This window comes from Anolis carolinensis, chromosome 5 (assembly GCF_035594765.1).
Source record: "Anolis carolinensis isolate JA03-04 chromosome 5, rAnoCar3.1.pri, whole genome shotgun sequence".
Lineage (NCBI taxonomy): Eukaryota > Metazoa > Chordata > Lepidosauria > Squamata > Dactyloidae > Anolis > Anolis carolinensis.
The window spans coordinates 155,359,558-155,379,646 of record NC_085845.1 but is presented as its reverse complement, the minus strand read 5'-3'; the positions used below and the strand labels follow the sequence as shown (position 1 = coordinate 155,379,646).

The window sequence follows — 20,089 nt, the reverse complement described above, 5'->3', positions numbered from 1 at the left end:
GCTACTTAGTTGTGATCACCAATCATATTTACAGTAATGTGTGAATTGTTGGTAAAGCTTTGGCCAATTGCCTTACAACAACCAATGCGTAAGGACTTACTTGGATTCTGCCCAAATTGCAAGAATCCCTTATTTATTTATTTATTTACAGCATTTATATTCCGCCCTTCTCACCCCGAAGGGAACTCAGGACGGATCACATTACACATATAGGCAAACATTCAATGCCTTTTAACATAGGACAAAGACAAACAAACATAGGCTCCGAGCGGGCCTCGAACTCATGACCTCCTGGTCAGTGATTCATTGCAGTTAATTGCAGCTGGCTTGCTCTCGCCTGCGCCACATCCCTTCTCCTCCCAACTATGCTTTTGTTGCAGTACTGAATCAGTATTTCACAAACTTGTTCCAATTACCACAGCTTCAATATCTGCATCTGGATTTGATTTTGGTTTTCAGCTAAGGGACCCAGAAGTTAGCAGTGTGAATGGCCACGCAAACAGTTAAACATGCTTTACTGAGAAAACCAGGCTCATAACACTGCACAACACTTGGCCCCTTTTTTGTGGTAGTTGGGGAGTAATTTCTTTCATTCGTTTCAGTGTTAATGCATATACATGTTGCAAGGAAGCTGTGCGAGATCGTTTCCTTCCAAAAAATGTTACTTTTTAAAGCAGTGTTTCTGAACTTGGGGGTCGGGACCCCGGAGGGGGGGAGATTGACAGGGGGATGTCAGAGGGGTCGCCAAAGACCATCAGAAAACTCCAAAGGTCAATGCCCACCAAACCCTTCCAGTATTTTCTGTTGATAGTGGGACTTCTGTGTGCCAAGACTGGTTCAATTCCATTGTTAGTGGAGTTCAGAATGTTCTTTGATTGTAGGTGAACTATAAATCTCAGCAACTACAACTCCCAAATGACAAAATCATCCTCCCCCAACCCCAAATGTGGGCGTATCGGGTATTTGTGCCAAATTTGGTCCAGTGAATGAAAATACATCCTGAATATCAGATATTTACATTACGGTAGCAAAATGAGAGTTTTATTTATTTATTTTATTTATTTACAGCATTTATATTCCGCCCTTCTAACCCCAAAGGGGACTCGGGGCGGATCACATTACACATATAGGCAAACATTCAATGCCTTTTAACACAGAACAAAGACAAGACAAATATAGGCTCCGAGCAGGCCTCGAACTCATGACCTCCTGGTCAGAGTGATTCATTGCAGTTAATTGCAGCTGGCTTGCTCTCCCGCCTGCGCCACAGCTGTTATGAAGAAGCAACAAAAATAATGTTATGGTTGGGGGTCACCACAACATGAGAAAATTGTGAGAGGTTGTGGCATTAGGAAGGTTGGGAACCGCTGATTTAAAGGCTTAGTTGGAAGATATATTTTTTTTTGTATTTTTTCCATTTTTAGGGGAGGAATTCTCCGATTTCTGCTTTGCTCTGAATTATGTAGTCTATTTGATTTCTATATTGGTTAGCAAGTGATTTCCTAGCTGCTGATTCTTACTGAAGAAACTCAAGTTGAAATAATTGAAATCTGTTATTTGCTTTTGCTACTTTTGCCTAACAAATATTCAGCACAATTGCTAATGGTAACTACTTAATTACTTAACAAATGTATATGTATCCAATTCAATTATTGCATATGTATGAACCACTGTATGAACTGGTAATTGCCAATTGCCTAATAGTTGCTATGTGCCTCATCCTGAAAGTTAGTTTTGACCCTCGAAGTATGGAGCTTCGAAGTAATGAGCTGTTCTTCTAGGCACGAGGTTTTTTTCGTGTCAGGAGTGACTTGAGAAACTGCAAATCACTTCTGATGTGAGGGAATTGGCTGTCTGAAAGTGTAAGAACATTGCCCAGGGGACGCCTGGATGTTTTGATGTTTTTTACCCACCTTGTGGGAGTCTTCTCTCATGTCCCGCATGGAGCTTGAGCTGATAGAGAGAGCTCATCTGCGTTCTTCTCTGAGTTGGATTCGAACCAGCAACCTTCAGGTCAGCAACCCAACCTTCAGGTCATCAGTTCTGCCAGCACAAGGGTTTAACCCACTGTGCCACCAGGGGCTCCTTCTAGGCACGAGTGAGGTAATGGGAATGGAGGTCTAGTCGACACAGCAAGACCATACATTCTCTTAGAAGATAAGAGACTACAAGGTCAATTAACCAGCACAGACAAAATTTGCTTCAACAAGCATACTCACAACATATGCTGTTATTTGCTCACAATGATGATGTATTGACTAGCACAAAGAAATAAAGCAATTTCAAGAATCGAAAGTTAAAATGCCTGTAAAACAGAAGCTAAAACAAAGCATGGTGTGGTGCTCTGTTTGCGAATGATAATCGTGATGTTTATTGCGATCAAATAAACCAGGGGTCCCCAAACTTTTAAAGCAGAGGGCCGGTCCACAATCTTTCAGACTGTAGAGGGGCCAAATTATCATTTTGGGGGGAAAAAACGAACAAATTCCTATGCACACTGCACATGTCTTATTTGTAGTGCAAAACAACAACACAATGAAAGAACAATACTATATTTAAAAATGAAAACAACTGTAACCAACATAAACCTATCAGGATTTCAATGGGAAGTGTGGGGCTGCTTCTGGCCAATAAGATAGTCAAGTTAAGTAGGATTGTTGTTGTTGTGTGCCTTCAAGTCATTTCAGACTTTGGGCGAGCCTAAGTCTAAAATTATTTATTTCTTCATCTACTACATTTATTTATTACATTTATATCCCACCCTTCTCACCTGAAGGGGACTCAGAGCAGCTGTATGTACATAGAATATATTATTTTATTAGCATTGCACAATATTAGCATTATATATTACTATATTGAACTACAGTAGAGTCTCACTTATCCAACGTAAACGGGCCAGCAGAATGTTGGATAAGTGAATATGTTGGATAATAAGGAGAGATTAAGAAAAAACCTATTAAACATCAAATTAGGTTATGATTTTACAAATTAAGCACCAAAACATCATGTTATACAACAAATTTTAAAGAAAAAGTAGTTCAATACACAGTAATTCTATGTAGTAATTACTGCATTTACGAATTTAGCACCAAAATATCACGATGTATTGAAAACATTGACTACAAAAATGTGTTGGATAATCCAGAACGTTGGATAAGCGAGTGTTGGATAAGTGAGATTCTACTGTATACTACTATACTGTAATATTATATGTAATATATAATATATAATTAATATTATTATATGGTATTATTATTTGTATTATATTGTATAACATTATAATATTATTATCAGTATTATATGTAAATACAATATATTATATTATTAAAAATGCTATAAAAAGATTATATTATAAAACTGCGGGTGGGGGCCAGGTAAATGACCTTGGAGGGCCGCATCCGGCCCCCGGGCCTTAGTTTGGGGACCCCTGAAATAAACACACTAAAAGATCTCTGTCTCTGCTCCTAGATTGGGACCTAGAATTCCCAGAGATTTACGTCGGCTGTCTGGCAAAGGGAAACAAGATCTGGGTGTTATGGGAACTGGTATTGGTAGTCATCTGCTCTTCTTTCAGTCATCTGCTCGTCTTGTCTTTCTTCTCTTCCTCTCTGGTACAGTAGAGTCTCACTTATCCAACATAAACGGGCCGGCAGAATGTTGGATAAGCGAATATGTTGGATAATAAGGAGGGATTAAGGAAGTCTATTAAACATCAAATTAGGTTATAATTTTACAAATTAAGCACCAAAACATCATGTTATACAACAAATTTGACAAAAAATAGTTCAATATGCAGTAATGCTATGTAGTAATTATTGTATTTACGGATTTAGCACCAAAATATCACGATGTATTGAAAACACTGACTACAAAAATGCGTTGGATAATCCAGAACGTTGGATAAGCAAGTGTTGGATAAGTGAGACTCTACTGTATCTCCCTTGGTAAGTCCATCCTCTGTAATTAAATCTCTCATCCTGCTCTCACATCTGTGACATCTCTTGCTTCTAGCTGGGACATTCTCCTCTCCAATGCCTTTCTGAACTACAGGTGAAGCATGTTCCTCGGGGTCTGCTTTTCAGGAAGTTTGCTCTGCCCTTCTCTACTAACAGGCATGTGTCATGAAACAAGTTCTGAAAGCTTTCACAAATGCTACAAAAACTGTTCATCATCTGGAGCTATTAGTGCCAGCAGTTTGTGAAATTTTATTAAGAATCTGATTGGATGTGATTTTTTCCATTCAGAAAGTTACTAAAAGATCTCTGAATTAATTTCAACAATTCTAAATAACCTTTACTGAGATGTGCCTGTTTTTATTTGAAAAAGTAGGGATTACAGTACTACATTATGTGATGTTCTTTTAAAAATTAAGACTAAAGAGAAAATACTCATGCAGAAAACAGTAAAAATATGTACATGAGTTGTTCTGAAAACTGTAGGAATTTATCTGAATACTAAATTTACAGCTAGAACAGCATTCCATTCTGTTGGTATCTGCATACCATAAAGTTTCTGCTAGCGATTCAAAATTAAGATCAGGATGGCCTGTTTCTCCCTCTTTATTTGGTTGTTTGGAGCTAAATCCTATGCCTACAATATATTGTACTGGTGGAATCCAGTTCAGTCCCTTCACCCACTAATTGTCATTCTGAACAAACATTATTTTTCCTAACAGATGTTGTAAGTAACTTTACAAAAGACGTGAAACAAAACAGGCAAGTGTATACAATAAATTTCAAAAGCATTTATTAGTTAAAGTTAAAGATGACTGGCCTTTATTTTCACATAGTGGCAAATAACATGTGGTTATCCCTTGTTTTATTTTGTAACAGTACCTACTTGATTTAAAAATATTCAACATTTTCTTAAGACATGTGTTTTTTTTATTAGAGAAATATTCAAGGTAACATAAGAACAATGAAATTATATAATTTAAATTGAAAACACAGGAAAATGATTACATCCTTTATGTAAACTGTATCAGTTAGTTACTTAAAAAAATCACAGGAATGTTTTTGTGAGCTGCATAAATATGAACAATTATTTTTGGAAATTTAATCCAGGATAATAGAGTTTTAAAAAATAAACAGCTATAAATGCTATGAACATTAACAAAGGCCTTAAAACCGCAACAGCAATACATACTTTATCACACCTTATCTCGAGTTTAAATGGTGGATACCAATTTGCATAACCTGTATAAAAATGGAAGAGATTTTTATAAGAAACAATTTTTCTCCTTGAAATAAACAAACATAAAATATAAAAAGTGAAGTACATACTGGTATTGTCCTGATCACGTTGTGGATTTCCTAGTAAAATAAAAAAAATAGCTATAATAAATGAAACCAAGTTGTAAAATCTACTTTTAAAGCTCATCCTGAAAAAGAATGAGTGAGCATTTCTATTAAATTCTAGGATCCGTAATATATAATGAGATGGAAAGTTAAAGCTACCTCACCTTCAGTCTCTTGGGATTTCAAAAGGCTATGAATAACACTTTAGTAACAAAATTAGCCATTTTAATTGTCTGAAACTTTTTGGTTTTTTGTATCATCAGGTTGCTAGGGTTCTTTTCCTTTTCGTTCATATTGAAATTTGTATAACAGAACATCAAGAATGGAAGAAAATACATTAATCCTCAAGCATTAAATTGAGATACATTAGTCTGTAAACTGTGAACTATGGCCAAAATCTTGTATCTGGCCACTTTGATAAAATAAGAGTCCATTTACATGAGTCCCTTTGCTGACATTGGCAAAAGCTCTTCTGTAGTCACTATTGCCGTGATGTAAAATGACAAGAATAAGTGATCAAGGGTCTGGAGAACAAACCCTATGAGGAGCAGCTTAAAGAGCTGGGTATGTTTAGCCTGCAGAAGAGAAGGCTGAGAGGAGACATGATAGCCATATACAAATATGTGAGGGGAAGTCATAGGGAGGAGGAAGCAAGCTTGTTTGCTGCTGCCTTGGAGACTAGGATGCGGAACAATGGCTTCAAACTACAGGAAAGAAGTACCTGAACATCAGGAAGAACTTCCTGACTGTGAGAGCTGTTCAACAGTGGAACTCTCTGCCCCGGACTGTGGTGGAGGCTTCTTCTTTGGAGGCTTTTAAGCAGAGGCTGGATGGCCATCTATCGGGGGTGCTTTGAATGAGATTTTCCTGCTTCTTGCAGGGGGTTGGACTGGATGGACCGTGAGGTTTCTTCCAACTCTACGATTCTATGATTCTAAGTGCTAGCAGCTAGCCCTTTTCGTCTGTGCCATGTTAACAAGTTTTGCCCTGCATTAGTGACCAGAAGTCCCCGTGTCATGTGGATGCTCAGGAGTGACTTCTGGTCAAATTCCCTGTTTGTTGCTTGTGTTGACGAGCACTAAGTAACCTATCCTTGTCCAGTGCCTTAGCGTTATCAGGATTTCGTTGTTATTGTGTTTTCTCTCTCTTGTACTGTTCCCCATCAGCAAAACAGGGGAACAGTATAGAATTGACACATATAATACTAATATTAATACTAATAATACTAATAATAATATATGCTGCTGGAGGCTCTCCACCCTAGACAACTGTCACAAAGGTGCTTGAACTGCATGATGGCTTGTGAAACAAACAGATGAAGCAAGAAAATTTGTACCACAGACCAACCTTTCCACATGCTAACTCAAAGCACACACTGGTGGACCTTTTTTATATCTTTACTTCCTTACTAATCATACACACACACACACACACACACACACACACAGGGTCTACTAATTATAACATGTAGTCTTTAAAATGAATATGAAAGCAGGCTTTAAGATTATGAAATAAATTAAAGGGATTGGAGCCAGATCTGGGTTCAACACTCAATGAATCTATCCCTGCATGTTTGGGAGAGCAAAATCAAGGTAGCATACTCGATGGCATTATTCCTCTATTAAAATATAATAACAATAATAATCTATATATATAAATGAGTGATGGCATCACGGCGACCCACAAAACAACAAAACTACAGGCCCCCCAACCTCGAAATTTGACAACACAACCCATCATCCATGCCTCTAGGTTGATACAACAAAACGAAAAGAAAAATAAAGTCCAAATTAGAGGGAGAGCAATAATTGTTTTTATCCAATTGCTGTCAGTTTAGAGGGCTAATCTCTGCCCACTTGATCTCCTAGCAACCAACTCAGCCAAGGGACAGCCAGGGTTCAGTTAGGGGACAGGCAGATTTAGGCCTCACTTAGGCTTCTTCCACAGATTATCTAATTTGCACTGGATTATATGGCAGTGTAGACTCAAGGCCCTTCCACACAGCTATATAACCCATTTATAATCTTATATTATCTGCTTTGAACTGGATTATCTTGACTCCACACTACCATATAATCCACTTCAGTGTACATTTTATACAGCTGTGAAGAAGGAGCCTCATATAATCCAGTTCTAAGCAGATAATCTAAGATTATCAATATACAGTAGAGTCTCACTTATCCAACATAAACAGGCCGGCAGGATAAGTGAATATGTTGGATAATAAGAAGGGATTCAGGAAAAACCAATTAAACATCCAATTAGGTAATCGTTATACAAATTAAGCACTAAAACATCATATTATACAACAAATTTGACAGAAAAAGTAGTTCCATGCGCAGTAATGCTATGTAGTAATTACAGTAGAGTCTCACTTATCCAACATTCGCTTATCCAACATTCTGGATTATCCAACGCATTTTTGGAGTCAATGTTTTCAATATATCGTGGTATTTTGGTGCTAAATTCATAAATACAGTAATTACTACATAGCATTACTGCGTATAGAACTACTTTTTCTGCCAAATTTGTTGTCTAACATGATGTTTTGGTGCTTCATTTGTAAAATCATAACCTAATTTGATGTTTAATAGGCTTTTCCTTAATGCCTCCTTATTATCCAACATATGTGCTTATCCAACATTCTGCCAGCCTGTTTATGTTGGATAAGTGAGACTATACTGTACTGTATTTACAAATTTACCACTAAAATATCACAATGATCTACGGACAACATTGGCTCTTCGGCTTAGAAATGGAGATGAGCACCAACCCCCAGAGTCAGACATGACTGGACTTAATGTCAGGGGGAAACGTTTACCCTTTACCTTAACTACCACCAATTCCTCAATACTTTATTTCCCAGACCACCATACTTCGCCACAGCAACGCGTGGCCGGGCACAGCTAGTAATAATAATAATTATTATTTATTTTTCTATCTTGCCACCATCTCCCCGGAGGAACTTGGGGCGGCTAACATGGGGCAGAGCCCAAAACAGAACAAAGAATAACAAATTAAAACACATATTAATAACTAAAAACAATAGTATAACAGTCAAGTAAAATAATCAGTTTAAAACATACCATATAATAAAACATTAAATGACCAAGCAAGTTAAGGCAATGATATTAACATCACCACTATGGATAAAAGGGTACGATCGCAAGAAATACATAATTCCAAGGGCTTTTGATAAAGTGCATAGACAAGTGTCAGGGAGATGACTGGAATAATGGGGGTTAGGATAAATAGGTTATATAGAGGTACAGGATCAGTGCCTTTATTAATCCAGTCCAACTGATCTGTATTTGTAGTGTCAATGGATTATTACAGATGATAAATACAGAATTTCATTTTTAAATATGGTGCAACTTGCAGAAAGGACTACACTGTTGAACGTAAAGGTTATTTCCTATTGTCTGACTATTTGCATAACTGTAAACGACTTGGCTTCTCATGCAAATCTCTTTAAAAGGTTGTGAAATATATTCACTAAGACTAATGAAATTAGCTTTAGCTTTAAACTGGTGGGTTTTTTTCTGATTAAGAACCCAAAGTCTGGAGAACATCTTTTTGTCTACTTGGAGTAACCATGTTTTGAGTTAGCATATGATTATGAAGTTTCAATGTGTGGTTCACATTTCCTTGCTTTTTAAAAGCAAGCTACAACCATGACGTTAAAATCTAGGAGTTTAAAATGTTTTTTTTTAGTAATCTGCCTCCTTTTTAGAACCGAGATATTGTAAAAAAAAAAAAACAACCCTCAAAATGAAACAAAACTATATAGTGGTCATTGTCGCACCTCAGAATAGTTCACCTTGCTGTTGACACCAAGTCACACACAACAATAGTCTTTTGTAATTTTATTAAGCTAAAGCAGAATATATATAATCAAAGCAGGCAGAAATAAAGATCCCAAAGTAGTTGCAAAAAAGAGTAAGTAAATCCAATAGTCTTTAGTCAAAAAGCATGAGTCCATTTCCAAAGAAACATTAGTCCACTGGTTGCAAGGATTCAAGAACAGGAGAATTTCCAAGGCATGAAGATACATCCAGTCTGATGAAGCGAGAATTTGCTTTGACAAAGAATTTTCTCTAAACACACACTTTTAAAAGCAACCCAAAAATGCATTTCTCTTCCCTTCAGAGGCCTCCCGTTTTCCAGCTAATCTCAGGCTGCGCCTAGGCATTCCTCATTGCAAACCATCTGCTCTAGATAGCAATGGCGCTCCTTGATTGTCAAAGTCAACTATAATAATAATAATAATAATAATAATAATAATAATAATAATAATAATAATAATAATTATTTTATTCTTATACCCCGCCCCATCTCCCCGAAGGGACTCGGGGCGGCTTACATGGGGCCAAGCCCGAACAGAACAATATAAAAACAAAACAATAAAACCAATCAATCAGACAATAAAAGCAAGTCATAAAAAACCACATACAAGATAAAGAGTTAAAATCATGGCTTGGGTTCAAAGGATCTAGGCCAAAGTGCTAAAAGTGCAAATATATCATGTCTTCAGGGAAGGGTAGCCACTCAGCTATGATGGCTATAAAGTGCCATTATAATACTGGGGAAGGCATACACTATCAAATGGACAACAGGTCGATCATACAGAGATCAGTCACCAAAAGCCTCTCGGAAGAGCCAAGTCTTCAGGCTCGTCCGAAAGGAGGAGGGTAGGGGCCTGCCTAATCTCCCCGGGGAGCGAGTTCCAGAGCCGGAGCGCCACGATGGAAAAGGCCCTCTCCCTCGTCCCCACCAGCCGTGATTGTGAAGGTGGTGGGAGCGAGAGGAGGGCCTCCCCCGACGAACGAAGAGGTCGTGCAGGTTCATAGGGGGAAATGCGGTCTCGAAGGTAGGTGGGTCCCAAACCGTTTAGGGCTTTGTAGGTGATAACCTGCACCTTGAATTGGGCTCGGAAAATAAACGGCAGCCAGTGGAGCTCCTTAAACAGTGACGTTGATATACTCGAGTATAAGCCGACCCGAATATAAGCCGAGGCACCTAATTTTACCACAAAAACTGAGAAAACTTATTGACTCGAGTATAAGCTGAGGGTGGGAAATGCAGCAGCTACTGGTAAATTTCAAAATAAAAATAGATACCAATAAAATTACATTAACTGAGGCATAAGTGGGGTAAATGTAAGTGCATACGTAGGGTCAACAAAAACAATATGGTATCAACAATAACTTTATAATAATCATCATAATTATCATCAACAACAATAACAACAACAACTTCCTTTGTATCCTGCTCTATCTATCTCCCCATGGGGACTCAGGCCGGCTTCCAACATAGTAACAGGCAAACATTCAATGCCTATATAAACAATGCAGGGCTAGATAAAGCTCTATAATTATATATACTAATTTCACATTTGCATTTTCCCCCTGAAAAGTTTGCAAATCCTCTCTCTATATATGTGCATTTCCCTCCTGCAATATTTGCAAGTCCCATTTATCTGTTTACATCTATCTAGACATCTGTGTGTGTGTGTGTGCATATTTAAAAAGCCTATATCTATATTAATATCTATCTATCTAGACATTGCTCTATATACAGAGAATTATATCTTTATAGGACTTGCAGAGACTTGCAAACATGTGAGGGGAAATTAATATATATAAAATTAATGTATACATATAGGTACAGATATACAGGTACATGGAAATCTCTAGATATCTACATGTATATAGTATTTGCAAAGACCTGCAAACATATGAGGGGGAAAACCATATATTAAATTAATGTATTTGTAGAGGGAAATCTATATATTATTTACAAGCTATGAGGCATGCATTTACACAAGGAAGAAATGCAAGCAAAGCCCTCCTAAAAACAACTTTGGCCTCTTTTCTCCTCCCCTTTCCCACCTCTTTTATTTCTCCCTCTTTCAAACTCTAAAAGTAGCCAGAAAAGGCTTTTTAAAACTTCCCTCCCTCTCCCAAAAAAACCCACTCCATTTTTGTTTCCTTAGGAATAAAAAGAAATAAATGCCTTCTGTTGCTCTCCTTTCCCTCCCTTTTGACTCAAACGTTCTTGCAATAATAGTAATAATAGTAATAATAGTAATAATAATAATAATAGTAATAATAAATCCTGCAAATTTGCAAGAGTCTCTCTTTTTCTTCCCCTTCCACCATGCAATCTTTTTCTTCCTCCTGGCTTGCAAGAGGTTCTGTCACTCACTCCTTTCGCTTTTAAAAACATTCCCTCCTTGTCCCTCTCTCTCTTAATAAATAAGATAACTCCAGCCTGGGAGGAGAAGCGGAGAAGGGAAGTTTTGGAAAAGAAAACATACTGTGGCCTCCAGGCTCCCTGCTGGCTTGACCTTGACCCGATTATAAGCTTATCTTCGAGTATATACGGTAATTCGTTATCTTGCACCTGAATAGGAGCCTGAGACAAATCCAGCTCATTATTTCCCATGGGAATGTCTCCCTGGTTGTTATCTATGACAGGCTGGTTCAGGAGGTCATTCACAGGCTGCGCTTCTTGCCCTTCTGAACCAGCCTGTATAACTCCATGATTTCTCAGCCCCATGACATCATCCTGGAATTCATCTTGCATCCCATCCTCTGGTTCCAGCATCTGAAACCCAAAATCCCCTTCCTCATCTTCACTCTGGTTCTGCTGCTGAGTCACAACAGTCATACCAATAATAATTAACAAGCTAATAGTTAGTAATAGTTCCAACTCACCATGCAAAATGCACTAGTGTTTGTGGTGCAAGGAAACCAAATCCAACGAAAAAGGAGATTGGGATTTGTTGCATTTTGTATCATGAGTTGAAACTATTTGCTATTGAAACTTAATCTTGTTTCCTAAAGCCCTTTACAAGCTGTTAGCCTCTTGCTCTAATTTCATTCTTGGTCCAAGAGCAGTTACTACAATAGTTACTACAATAATATTTTTCCTATAATTGCCTCCCTATGTTGTCCACTCGATTAACCCAAGTAGACTTTAAACATTCAGAAGATGGCAGGACTGAGGAGAAAACAGAAGGACTAGTGAACAAAAAGGTCAGCAAACAAAAAGTTCAAGAACGGGTGCGGGAAGGGAGTTCAAATGAGCACCATCTGTCAATCTTATCAGTGTGGGAAATGAAGTTAATAACAAAATGTCATGTTAAGATGTTGGTCAGAACTGCTCTCTCTATAAGATTAAATCCATCAAGTTACTTTGATAGGATAATTATATACTTAATGTTTATTTCATTCAGCTCTATACTTACTACAGAGATTATTTTGGCATGTGTCTCCTGGTAGGCACTCACTACATGGCCTCCCTGCTTTGTAAGGACGAACTCCTCTATAGTTGCCCCTAAAGAACAAAAGATTCAGACAATACTAAAGTATTCAGTAAATGACTATTTGATTATTCCCGATTGTTTGCAATGACAAGCTGAAAGTAGATCTGTGCATCTTTTTGTACATTTTGTAAATATTGCAACGGTGAAGATTAAAGCCTCCAGATATTTTGGATGAAAACCTGAATCCGTGAATATACTAAACAGTGTGTGTAGATAAGGTCAGATACTGGTAGTTGGACTGTTGATTGACGAGCTCAGGCATGTTTGTGCTGTGAAAGGACTCTGCTGTAGAGGATGTTTGAAAAAGGACTCCCTAGTTTTAATGTAAATTACATTAAAACTAGGGAGTTCTTTTTCAAACACCCTGTATTTTGCTTGCTTCTGGGACACTTGCTATTCAGACTGCAGCAGTTAAGGGATGTCATGATTTGGAAACTATAAATCACTTCACAACCAGCATCCCATGACAAAAACACCTGCATTTTAATAATTAGAAGTGTCAAAGATTTTGAGTATTTCAATAATCAAGTGTTAGCCATCTGGGTAATGATGACACTAGAAGATTCTTTTCAGACAAATAACCAAAAAGATCTGGTGTGGTCTATTGAGAATGCCATGGCTTTTTTCACATTCAGAAAAACGTAACATTTTCATCCAAAATGAAAGATGGTAGATAAAACAAAAATATGGCCGTGGGTAACATAGACTCCTAGGCCTTTGCATGACATTACTGCAGTGACACTTCAGAGAATATTGTGCTGAATGTGGCAAAGATCACCCACATTTCTTCACAAGCAAGTTGATCTCTATTTGTCTTCCTTCTTAAAAAGCCTTAGACACATGGGGAGAAATTCTGGCCCAACAATGTCTAAAGAAAAGTTGCTTAAAAGCATTTTAAATTGGAGGGGAAGTTACATCCCAGGGATGAAATTCACCACTGCCTCTCTCTGCTTCACTGTGAATTGTCTACTTTGACCTGCACTGTCCATTCTAAAATGCACTGTCTGAATGAAAGCCAGATTTTTACAACAGTCAGAAGAATCAGATGTGGAGACTCTGCTCTGTTGAAACTTGCCATTTACCTGTAAGGATGAAATATGGGCATTTCAACATCTTACATCCAGAGAAGTTTGGTGGGAATTGAAAACCACATCCTCATTCAGTTTAAAACATTGTACTTCCTTAGTGAGTAACCAGGTTTGAATAAAACTTTACTTTTTTTTTTTTTACTTACGCTGGAGCATAATCACACACTAGAATTCCCCCATTCTTTCCCCCTCCAACCACACGACGGCAGAAAGCAATAGCACAGCCAACTTTATAAGAAGAAGCCCAAACAACCTAGAAAGAAATAGGTTTGTATTATACATCAAATATAAAAGCACTCATTTGTAAAATGCAGTTACTCCTAAAGTACCTCTCATTTTATACCTTTTATCAGGAATTGAGAACGTTGACCCCACCAACTGAATACAGCCAGGCAGAAATGCTCCCCATCAGGGCAGTTATTTCTGATCTGGACAACAGAGAATTTAAACATACAGTATTTAACTAAAAAAATGGAAGTGTGAACTTGTAAATAAATTGAAGGCAGAATAAATTTGTGTTCCTTTCATTTATACTGGCCTTTGCCCTATCTGTTACTGGGTAATAACTTCATCAAGACTTTTGCCACAAGGCTAGGGTAATTTTGTCAATGGTGCTATATATTAGCTGCTTCAAATCCTTTGTTGGAAGATGGGGCAGGAAGGTAGGGTTCTGAAGGTAGGGAAAAAAGCCATCTTGCTGTTTTCAAGTGGAATATGTTGCCTCTGTATGTACTCTTGTCTTTGAAGGTTTTTAAGGAGAGGGTGGATGGCCACCTGTCGGGAATGCTCTGATTGTGTATTCCTGCATACCAGAAAGCTGGATGGGATGGCCCCTGTGGTCTCTTCAAATTCTATGATTTTATGAATATCATTTTTACAGAAAGTGCAATTGTAGCAACAGAAGAGGCTCATGTGAACAGGATCTAAAAATCAGCAAGGTATCTTTTAATATTGTTCCAATTCATATTTTCATATTATACTACAGTAGCCACATTATACTTATTACAGTATATTAACATAAAGGTGGTATCAAAGCTTTATAAACAGTTTAATTATCCAAACACTGAGACAGTAATAATAGACAACACACCTGCTTTGAGATATAATTTAAAAAGAATAGTTATAAAATCATCCTTATGCTCACAAACGCAAATAAACTTAATCTGCCCTTGTATATCATTTCATACTGTAACCACAGTGAAATTGGTGCTTTCATCTCAGGCTTTCCATTATAGGATGCTGGAAGTCTGGACCTCAATCACTGCTTCCCCAGTCAGACAAAGGCACAAAAAACTGGTAACAGTTTGGTCATCAATTCCCGTTGCTTGGAATCTTTTTTTAAATCTTGTTTTCAAAAACTATAGGTCTTTCCAAATCTTACTAATTTCTAGGAAGTCCCACTATGCAAGAGGCTCTCTTGTGATCTCTTTAAAGTTGTTCCCTTAGTACTTACAATAACACTGAAAGGGCAGCTTGCCTGACTGCCCTGTCCAAAAGGTGTTTTCATAACAAGCCCAATTTTTCTAAATCCAATTATCCTTCCCTATGCTATCTAAAGTTTATAAAATTTATCTATACTTTAAAAATGTACCTGTTCTGACTTACAAACAAATTCAACTTAAGAATAAACAAACAGAACCTATCTTGTTTCATAACTTGGGGACTGTCTGTACTCAGCTACTATAACACCAACTTTGCAACTTTAATTTCCCCCCCAAAAGGTACTGTTCCATTATTCGGGCAGGGGCCACATGGGGGAACTAGACCGAGAAGAATAGTCCATTTTATTGGGGAAAGGACGTTGAAGGAGTTAAACCAGTGGTTCTCAACCTGTGGGTCCCCACATATTTTGGCCTACAATCCCAGCCAGTTTACCTGCTGTTAGGATTTCTGGGAGTTGAAGGCCAAAGCATAGTGAAAGCAATGGAAGTGTTTCTTATATGCTGCCCTGAGATCCCACAAAAAAGCATATGGAGACCCACATGTTGAGAACCACTGAGTTACCATTTCCCCGTTTTCCTGTTATTCTCCCTATCCATGTTATCGTCAAAACAACCATCATGTATGATATGGGAAAGGGGGGAGGAATAATCAGCAAAATGGTTTTCCTCTCTCAAATCCTCTCCCCCCCCCCCCCCCCCCGTAAAATGGACAATCCTTCTCTGTCTAGCAGAGGCGGTTCAACCACCAGGCCAACTAGGCAGTTGCCTGTGGTGCCATCTTGTTGGGGGCGCCATTGAGGCAACTCCTGTCTCCTGCGGCCTGCCTCCACAAGGTATTGAACTGCTTTTTCTGTTGATTTGTTGTAAAACATGATGTTTTAGTGCTTAATTTGTAAAATCTTAATATAATTTTATGTTTAATAGGCTTTTCCTTAATCCCTCCTTATTATCAAACATTTTCGCTTATCCAACGCTTTTATTTTTCAGTGATTGGTTTGGGGGGGGGGGGGGCACCAAAATTCTGTTCGCCTACACTTGAAAAATACCTAGGGCCGGCTCTGCTGTCTAGGCTCCTTTTTGGATTCCGCCTGGATAATGGAACAGTACCCCGCAAAATACTGATACTACGCTTCAAAATCTGTAAGCTATGCGAGCAGGGAAGGATAAAACTCACCTGAGTATAATGACCACACACATGTGTACATTTGTGAGTACTGAAATCATAGTATTTTATCTCTGAGTGAAAGGCTCCAATTGCAGCAGCAACATTAAATGGTCTTTTGCTGGCACCTCCCATCCACATGTTTTCTCCAAAAGGCCTTAATTTAGGATCTGGATGGACATGCCTGTCTTCATTGTGATCCCAGATACATTTCTTTGCATAAGCTTTAGCTATTCTAGCTAAAGCCACATCAAATGACTGCAAATAAAAAAGTAAATGTTCTACCTGTAGTAAAAGCTCTGGTATACTTTAATCCATCCACTTGTTAAAATATAACATTTCTATTTGGCTACCTTTTATATCTAGCTTTAACAAACAAGAACATGTTATACTTTATTCCTGAAGTCTAAATAGGGAAACTGAGGGGAACATTTGGCCTCTGGGTCTAATTCAGCCTGGCAAAAGATTTGGATAAGGTATTCCAAAGTGTTGGGTCATTTATCTTTACCCTCCTGAGATAGCTCATAGATAAAAAGTACCCTCTGTCTTATTCTCAGCTAATGCTATAATGTTTTGGTCTCCATCATAATCTCTGCATTTCAGCCAATAATTTATCTATGTTAACCATTTAAGTCTTATTCCACTGTTCTCCTGACCCAGGATGCCAAAGAACTCACAAGTTAACACAAAAGACTAAAGACTGATTTGATACAAAAATGAAATTAAACAAACATTTTATCATAAAAACACTAAACTGCAAGTTTAAAGATATATTAAAAAACATAATACACCCCAATAAAACGATCCTTCTGCCACAGAAATTAGGTTGCTTACTAACAGAAAGAAGAGTACATGAAGGGTCATCATTTGAGCCAGCGGTGGGTGGGAAGTCTAGAATTGTGGAGCAGTCACTGAGAAAGCTTTTTAAATCATCACCAAACACACTAGTCAAGGTCACAGGACAGAGAGAAAACCTTTATGACTTTTTGAGTGTTTATATTGCATCCATGGATTGAATATCAAGGACTGAAATCTTTCTCTATGATACATGAGATTTCAGGAAATAGGAAAACACTAAACAAATTGCTAAAATTTCGAGATAACTATAATTTTCTCCTGTGCTTTTTAATTCAGAGGGAAGCTTCTAGATCGCTGATAAACACATAATCTGTTTTAATTCTTTCATTTTGAATGCCATTTAATTTCTAAGGCCCAACTACTGCTACTAGATTTATAATCCAAGGCATTTGGAGTCCTCAGCTGGATCACTCGTTAGTAAGTGACAATATAGCAACATATTGTTGTATTTTCTTGTCTGTTCCATAACATACTCATGATCCCACGCCAATAGAGTATTATTAATTTACCTATGTATTGGAATATTTATATTTGCTGTCTCCAGTTGAGCCTGGAGAGTTTAGGATGCATCTGCACTGTGCAATTGATGCAGTTTGACACTTTTAAATGTCATGGCTCAATGCCATGCCATAGCACTGAACCACAGCAGATAAAATGGTGTCAATCTGTTTTCATTCTACAGTGTATATCAGGCACGGGGAAATTTGGGCCCTCCAGGTGTTTTGGACTTCAACTACCACAAATTCTAACAGCCTACTGACTATTAAGAATTGTGGTAGTTGAAGTCCAAAACACCTAGAGGGCTCAAGATTGCCCATGCCTGGTGTAGATGCTCCTTGATTTCAGCCAAAGGCTTGGTGACTCATAAAACTACAAATTACAGTACTTCATAAGATGTTACCATGGCAGCTGGAGTAGAAATGGACTCAAGCAATATACTTTTGGGTTGCTGTGAGTTTTCCGAGCCGTATGGCCATGTTCCAGAAGCATTATCTCCTGGCGATTCTCCCACATCTATGGCAGACATCCCCAGAAGTTATGTGGTATATTAGAAACTAGGCAAGTGAGGTTTATATATCTGTGGAAGGTCCAAGGTGGGAGAAAAAACTCTTGTCTGTTGGAGGCAAGTATGAATGTTGCAAATAATCACCATGATTAGCATTAAAATGCCTTGCAGCTTCAAAGCCTGGCTGATTCTAGCTTAGGGGAATTCTTTCTTGGGAGGTGTACTCCCAGACAAAAGTTCTTTCTCCCACCCTGGACCTTCCACAGATATATAAACACCACTTGCCTAGTTTCCAACAGACCTCACAACGTCTGAGGATGCCTGCCATAGATGCGGGAGAAACGTCAGGAGAGAATGCTTCTGGAACGTGGCCATACAGCCCGGAAAACTCACAGCAACCTAGTGATTCCGGCCACGAAAGCCTTCGACAACACAATATACTTTTGTATGTGACAGTGACACCACATGTGTATCACCTGCATTTCTAGTTGAGACTACACTACAGAATTAATGCAGTTTGATATCATTTTAACTGTAGCGGCTCAATGCTAAGGAACCCAGGGAGTTGGGAGTTTTGGAAGGTGTTTGGCCGTCCCTGTCCAATGGTGCTGGCATTTCGCCAGACTAAAATTCCCAGGATTCACCAGCATCAAGCCACAGATGTTAAAAGCGGGATCAGAGCGCTTTAATCCTGTAGTGAGTAGACGCGCTCTGTTGTGAGAAGCTTTTTCCTCAGATCCTAATGGCGACTTGCATTTTCCCGCCATTTCCCCCGCCCTGTTTCCCAGGACACACACACACCATGTACAGCATGTTTGCAGCGCTGGGTTTGACTTCGCTCCGGAATTTGTTGTGGGCGTCGACATACTCTTTGATAAAGGTCTTGTTGTTGATGTCGGGGTAAGGAGCGAACTTCTGGCTCGCTCCCAAGGTGATGGCGGAGGCGAAGAGCCCCAGCAGAAGCCAGGCGCACGCCCTCCCCATCCCCATCCCAGCAGCGGCGGCAGCGGCGGCGGTTCCCTAAAAAAACCCGGAGGGGCTGCGCGCGCAACCAACGGCTTCCCACCAACGGCCGTGGGGCTGAATCGCTCCTAAATCCAACAGAAGGCCAAGCCCTTAATAGAGTTCTCCTCTACCCCCCCCCCCCCAAATGAGCGAATGGATTCTTCCGCCTTGCTAAAAACTCCCCTCACTAGCAGGCGGACTCTTCCACTTCGCTTGCAATATAGGGTATCGTGGGATATTCACTTTATAAGATTAGATAGCTAGATTAGAGATATTATAACGCCACTTCATTGATCCAGCCCCAAATTTTCCCTCGTGGAAATCAGGATGAGGCATACACTGTGGAATGAATGCAGCTGTGCACAAGCCTACATAGGGACCACCAAACGCAGATTGCCTAAACACAAATCGAGGAACATGAAAGGCACTGCAGTTGCGGACTAATACGACCAGGGAAGTTAGCCATAGCAGAGCACTTGATGAACCAACCTGGACACAGCATATTATTTCAGGACACAGAAATGCTGGACCACGCTAACAACCACCGTACCGTGTCAGACTTCACGGAGAAGCCATTGAAATCCAGTTAACAGCTCCTAACAAAGAATTCCCCCAGGCAGTAAGAAGCCAGTCCTTGAAGCTGCAAGGCCATTCAATGCTCATCAAGGTGATCAGTTGCTACATTAACACTTGCCTCAAACAAACAAGTTTTTTCTCTCACCCTGGACTTTCCAGATATATAAACCCCACTTGCCTAGTTTCCAACAAACCTCACGTCTGGGGATGCCTGCCATAGATGCAGGTAAAACGTCGGGAGAGAATGCTTCTGGAACATGGCGATACAGCCCGAAAAACTCACTGCTACCCAATGATTCCAGCCACGAAAGCCTTTGACAACACA

At 38.9% G+C, this 20,089-nt stretch overlaps 1 protein-coding gene across 1 annotated transcript; it reads right to left on the bottom strand.

Annotated features, from left to right (window-relative positions):
• Window positions 1-4,724: 4,724 nt before the first annotated feature.
• Window positions 4,725-19,264, bottom strand: LOC103278888 (glioma pathogenesis-related protein 1). The gene is made up of 6 exons (XM_008110966.3): window positions 18,985-19,264; window positions 16,332-16,577; window positions 13,862-13,968; window positions 12,550-12,638; window positions 5,283-5,312; window positions 4,725-5,195 (listed from the first exon to the last, which is right to left on the bottom strand). Exons 1-6 carry the CDS (start codon window positions 19,171-19,173, stop codon window positions 5,041-5,043), a joined length of 816 nt encoding a protein of 271 aa, XP_008109173.1. The 5' UTR covers window positions 19,174-19,264; the 3' UTR covers window positions 4,725-5,040.
• Between the last annotated feature and the right edge of the window lie 825 nt (window positions 19,265-20,089).

Bases quoted from the DNA above. Each gene is read 5' to 3' on its own strand.
- LOC103278888 (XM_008110966.3), bottom strand. From the start codon at position 19,173: ATGGGGATGGGGAGGGCGTGCGCCTGGCTTCTGCTGGGGCTCTTCGCC. The intron at 16,578-18,984 runs GTGTGTGTGTGT...TTTTATTTGCAG, and splicing joins CTGCAAACATGCTGTACATG to TCATTTGATGTGGCTTTAGC. The intron at 13,969-16,331 runs GTGAGTTTTATC...ATTTCTTTCTAG, and splicing joins TGTGTGGTCATTATACTCAG to GTTGTTTGGGCTTCTTCTTA.